At 50.2% G+C, this 6,000-nt stretch overlaps 1 protein-coding gene across 1 annotated transcript in view; it reads left to right on the forward strand.

The window, feature by feature from the left end:
- The window catches only part of LIMD1 (LIM domain containing 1), a 69,225-nt gene extending 64,660 nt beyond the window's left edge, over positions 1–4,565 (forward strand). Inside the window, exons 5-8 of the mRNA XM_058556645.1 lie at positions 863–993; positions 1,649–1,700; positions 2,213–2,281; positions 3,570–4,565. Coding sequence (XP_058412628.1) covers positions 863–993; positions 1,649–1,700; positions 2,213–2,281; positions 3,570–3,707 — 390 coding nt within the window. The 3' untranslated portion in view covers positions 3,708–4,565. The remainder of the gene's footprint in view (positions 1–862; positions 994–1,648; positions 1,701–2,212; positions 2,282–3,569) is intronic.
- Positions 4,566–6,000: the final 1,435 nt, after the last annotated feature.

A 6,000-nucleotide genomic window follows, 5' to 3' on the forward strand; every position in this document is an offset into this window, starting at 1 on the left:
AAGGCCCAAGAATGTGCATTTCTAATAAGCTCCCAGGTGATGCTGATGCTGCAGGTTCAGGGACCACACTTTGAGAACCACTGACTTAATAGGAAAAATGTTTGATTTCCCCTAACAGGAGGTTTGGAGGCAGGCAGTTCCATGGTGGGTTAATTTGATTCCTCACTGGCATCACCAAGGGTGTTCTCTCCATCTCTTCTCTCTCCTACCCTCCCTGTCTCGGCTCTGTCTTGGTTTCAAGATGGCCTCTTACAGTTCCGGGTATCACATCCAGATCGAATGATGCTGAGAGGAAGAAGGTTTGTGGGGCTTTCTCTTCGTTGTGTTTAAAAACAACAAAGAGGCTTTGCTTACACTTGGATTTGAGATAATCAGGGGCCCGCCAAGTCACGGCTTCTGGATTATCATGCTGCAGAGTCAAAGCTGCTTAGAAAGGGCACCCAGGAGGCAGAAGTTAAGAGGTTTTTTCCAAGCTCTGCCATTTCCATGTGGTATTTCCTTTAATCTTTCCACGTACTTGCTGCTCCCCAAATCTGGGATGGATCCTTTCGTGGCACTGCTTTGCATCATTTCCTGCAAAAAACTGTAAAAGTTTGTTGATGGGGGCCCTCTAAATTCGTTCCTGGAGGTTTATGAAGTACAGAAGAAGGATCCTGTTTGGTTCCCTCCTGTTTATACATCTAACTAGATGAGCTTTTCCTGCCCTGTCATCTTGACCTTGGTCCAAGTGAAATTGGGATGAGTGAGCCCCGTGTGGTTGATTGCTCATATGGTCCCTTGGTCTGATGTGTTTCTCCCTTCTGCCATCCCTTCCTTCCCCATAATCCCTGCTGAGTCCTGGCCTCTTCCTTTGTGCCCCCAGATCCTGCAGGCCCTGGGGAAATCCTACCACCCTGGCTGTTTCCGCTGTGTCATCTGTAACGAGTGTTTAGACGGTGTGCCCTTCACCGTGGACTCAGAGAACAAGATCTACTGTGTTCGAGATTACCACAAGTAAGGAGAGCTGGGAGCCGAGAGGAGGTGCCTGTGTAAGCCACGCTGCTCTCAGCAGAGCTGAAGATGGAAGCCTGCTGGGGTAGCTGCAGGCTGCCTGTACTGTTGGTCCACAGTCCTGCACAGGCTTAATGGCGAGGGGTGTAGCAGGAGCCTCGGGAGGTCAGTTGATGCCCATGCAGGCAGGAGCTGGTTAAAGAATCATGTTTACTGAAAAAACAGCATAAAAACCTATAATCAGATTGCCTGCTAGGCCTCAGGATTAACCACCAAGCCCTGTGGCTCCAGCTTTACACGACTTCAAAAGGCGCCGATTCGGTGCTGGTTTCCCTCAGTTTGCCTGGGCCTATGTTAGGCACCAGGAAGGAGTAAACAGACAGGCTGGTCTCTATCCCTAGGAGAGGGAGAGGCAGCCAAATGTGCTTGTTACCCTGAGGAACAATCTCGAAGCAGTACTGAAGCATATCCCAGAGGGAGAGCCGTGCTCGTCTTTACACGAGGGCTGGCAGGATTTACATGGAGAGCGCCGGCCAGGAGACAGGGCTGGGCCAGTGAGCAAGGCTCCCTGCAGGCTCCAGACACAAGTCTCATTCTGGGCCTTGCCTCTCAGAAACACCACAATGTGCCTTTACTGCTCCTTTGCTTCTCCCCCCAGGGTGTTGGCCCCCAAGTGTGCAGCCTGTGGGCTTCCCATCCTTCCACCTGAGGTAAGAGGCTCTTTCAGACCTGCTCCTGGGTCATTCCAAGATCTGTGTCCTGTTCTTCCACCTTTAAAATAAACCCTTCCAAAATCTCAGCTCTGAGATAAATAGTGTCCTCACCAAGAAGCTCCTTTCTCACTAGCCAGCATCCCCAGGCCAGTGTCCTTCTTGTGACCTGTTTGTTCCTACAATCAGGTCAAACTCTGACTTGGTACTAACTCCTAGGTTAGAAGATAAGCATAAAGCTTGCCTTTTATTAATTTTTTAAAAAGAACCATCCGTGTAGGTGGTTTTTTCAGTGTTGACTCTGACGTTCCAGAAGGTAGGACTGCTGTCCCTCCCACTTCCTCTCCTCAGCTGACTGCGTCCTTTCTCCTACTAGTGTTATATCCACTACTCATTTATGCTCTTCTCCTAAGGCTGCCTGCTTGTTACCTCAGAATCCCCCAACCCCCTCAGCATGTGGAGCCCTGTGGGCCCCTCAACTGGCCTCTTGTTCTTGCTTTCCTTTCTTCCAGGGCTCAGATGAGACCATCCGTGTTGTGTCCATGGACAGAGACTACCATGTGGAGTGTTACCACTGTGAGGTAGGCACCCTGCCAAGGTCCCCAAAGCCCGTTGTAGAAGTCCAAGAGAAAAGCATCTTGGGTTCACTGGGGCATGAGATGGTCAGCAAGATTCGGGCAAGGGGCTGCCCTCCAGAGCTGATGGAGGAAATGGGGTGAAACGTGATTGGGGGGAGGTTAGAAAGGATGCAGATGTTTGGGGTATAAAGGTCTTTACTATCTTCTCCACATTCATAACTGCCAAGTCCTGAGACATCACAGCTGCTCTCCCTGAAACTGCAGAGCTGGGAGGGTCGTGTGCAGTGTGTTTCAGGTCCTGTTTGGGAACCAGATTGTCAGGCAGGTGTGTGGTTTAGGGAATAGACTTCCTCCCCTCTAACTTATAGGCTGTGATATCTGCCAAGAGCCCCTTTCTCAGCCGAGCCCTGGAAATCATGAAGAAACCCCCCTTGGAAACAGGCATGTCCCTGGTTGGTGTGAAGGTGGGTGGGGGCCCATCTGCCCCTTCTCTGTCCTTGTGTCACACCCTAGGCTGAAGGAGCCACTGGTGCCCCATGACTGTCAGGCAAGCCCTTGTGAAGAGAACAAACACTTTAAGGGCCTGTGAAGTTTTAGCCAGAATTAAGTGGATTCACCCATGGAAGGAGAATAGGTTTATTTTGTGACTGTGCGTGGGGTGAGTGGCGGGTGGTGGTGTGAGGCTGATCCCACTGCCAGCTGAAGAAATAGGTGGGAATCATTGTCAGTGGTACCCCAGGTGCTGGAGAAAATGGTGAAGACATTTGCCTGACAGTCCTCTCCTTACATTCCCGACCAGCACTGTCCAATAGAAATCCAAGAGCCACAAATTCAAGGCATGTGTACTTTTAAGTTTTCTAGTAGCCACATTAAAAGAGTAAAAAAAAAAAAAAAAAAGTGGGATTCATTTTTGTGATAATATTTTATTCAACCCAATATATCAAAAATGTTATTTCAACATGTAATCTAAGAAATTTTCCATGAGATGTTTAACATCTTCTTTTTGTCCTCAGTCTTGGAAATCTGGTGTGTGTCTACACTGACATCACATCCCGATTCCCACCAGCCCCATTTCAAGTTGAGAGCGACATGCTGCTCTTGTGTCGGACAGCACAGTCCAGACCCTCCCTAGGCAGGAGCTGTGTGCTTCTGCACCAGCATTTTCTGCCTCTACAGAATCGTGCAACACCTTCTGCTGGTTGTGGGAACTGTGGCCTCTGTGTCAGTCTTACAGTCCATTTGTTTTGTTTTGCTACAAACAAAACGTTTGGACGTTTTTGCCTTACCCCAGGACTGTGGTCTGGAACTCAATGATGAAGACGGTCACCGCTGCTACCCGCTGGAGGACCACCTGTTCTGTCACTCCTGCCATGTCAAGAGGCTGGAGAAAGGCCCCTCGTCCGCAGCCCTTCACCAGCACCACTTCTAGCCAGAGCCTCTCACAGACGGCATGGCGCGCATGAGAGCCAGGGTTGCCCAATGAGAAATCTGCCTGTTGATTCCAGCGGCCCTGGAGTGGAACTGGGCTGGAGGGAGAAGGGGTGGGCAGGCGAGTTCCTGCACGTCCGTGTGGGACGCCTTGCCTTTAACCTGGGGGGTGAACCCTGCCTATCTGTATGTGTAGTTTCCAAGTGCCTTTCTCCGCTGCCACACCCTCACCAGATTACTCAGGAAGACACTCCAGCAAGCGTGTGGCATGTGACAGGAGATCGCATCAGTGCACCTGAATGAACCCTCCTGTCCCCTCTGGGAACAGTTCCTGCTTCAGAGGGAAAGGTTTGCCTTAGACGTATTTCACAATATCCTCGGAAGAGAGATTTCAGCTGCCAGTACATTCAAACCTTTCCCTCCCCTTAGGAAAACACCTGCACCCAAACACCCCCTCCCATCCTTATACACACTTGCATGCGCGTGCGCACGCGCGCACACACACGTACACACACACACTCCCTATGGTTTCTTCCATCCCAGAGCTTCAGTTTTTTTGTAAAATGGCTGCAAATGTTAATTGCATTATTGCAAGAGGGAAGCCCCGTCGTGTGCTTTGTATCTTAGGAAGAATTTACTTGGTCAGCCAGAGCTAAGTTTTGAAATAAGCGAGACAGAGTTTCCTGCTCGTCCACTGACAGCATTTTCTGTGCTGCTGCAAATCTTCACTCCCTTCAAGGCAGCTAGGGGCCCGATGGAGATTTGCCCTGTTCTAGCAAAGTGTGCTTTGGGACGAGAACTTGGTGCAGGCACCAGGCTCTCTGTGCCCCTTATTTGTGCTTTTTATCTGGAGCTGTCCAGAGTCGCTCCTGCCAAGGCAAGTCTCAGGATCCTATGTGGGGACATCTCTTGTGCCTATTTCGCTTATTTAACACTTGGAAGTCCTGCCCACATGCTGAGAGCTAGCCCCTTATAAATGAGGAGAGTTTTTGTGTGTGTGAGATCTCTAAGCCAGCAAGGGAGGGAGGGCCTCCAGATAAGTTATTATATTCATTTCACAGGTTTCTCTCTTGCCCAGTTCTTGACACAGGCGCTATGTTGGAAGAAACCGGTATAAGGTACATGCTTTTGTCTGTTTTTTCTTTTTTTAAGTGTTTCCCTCCGCTTTCACAGTCTTCCACAAACAAAAAATACCTCACAGGTAAGAGCTTTACCAAGTCTCAGATTAAGGAGGAATTCAGCCATCATGCTGAACTCAGATGCCTTCTTTGGTGTGTTAGGAATCTCAGGCTTCACACAGGCTAGACTCCAGCAGGTCACAGCACTGTAGTCTTAACTAAAGGTCAGCTGGGAACAGATCCTATTGAAATTGGGTGCTGTTGCCTTATGCATTTCATCACGCTGACACCCTGGGGTGGCAGGGGCTAAGGGAGGGCCACACACTGGCAAGATTTCAAGGCCATCTCTACACTGAAGAGGCAGAATTTGCCCTGCATGTCACATTCCTGAGGCTAGAGGTCAATACCCGTTGGTATTTCAGTGAGAAGAAGCTGTGAAGAAAGAAAAAAGGTTGGCCGGCACTTGCTCTCTCAGCCTGTGGGGAGGGCCCCATGGCCTTGTCACAGGAGGGCGGGGCCCTCTCACCACTCGCAGCCAGGCCAGTTGCATGGCATCTGGCCTCTGCTCTCTGCCTCCTCACCCCACACCCAGAGCGAGGGGACTGGACGGTTGGGGCCACAGAGGGCGGTCAGTGGAGCTCAAGGCACGTGGGACTCGCAGACTTTTCACTGGTCTTGGCTCCACTTCTAGGCCTTGTTTTGACTCATTTGGTAGCAGTTACTTGTAAGAGGCACAGAATTGGCACCATGGATGTCTCTTCCATTATTATTAGATGCATTCTGTTGGAGTCCTTTGCCAGATGTCACTTTAACCCGGGCTGCTTGCTTTCATTGGTCCCTTTTCACGAGCTGGGCCTCCTGAAGCCCGTGAATGCGTGGAGCTGTGACCTGGGGGTCACACCCCTCTCTCCTGTCAAGCCGCCCAGCTCAGCTCTGGCAAGGCTGTGGGCAAATGAAGCCAGCCAGTGTGTCTTAACCTGTCTTTGCCCACCGAGGACCGTTTCTGGCCTTGCTGACGCACCTTTGCTCCACTTCCAAGTCAAGCAGAGTGAAGAAATGGCCTTGGAGCCACTGTCAGAAGTGGCAGGGATTTGTCTGCAAATTGGGTAACTGATTAAACAATCTGATTAATTTTTTAATGAAATTTTTAAAGTGGCCTTGACTGAAGTGATTCGG

This window comes from Diceros bicornis, chromosome 2, assembly GCF_020826845.1.
Source record: "Diceros bicornis minor isolate mBicDic1 chromosome 2, mDicBic1.mat.cur, whole genome shotgun sequence".
Classification (NCBI taxonomy): Eukaryota; Metazoa; Chordata; class Mammalia; order Perissodactyla; family Rhinocerotidae; genus Diceros; species Diceros bicornis.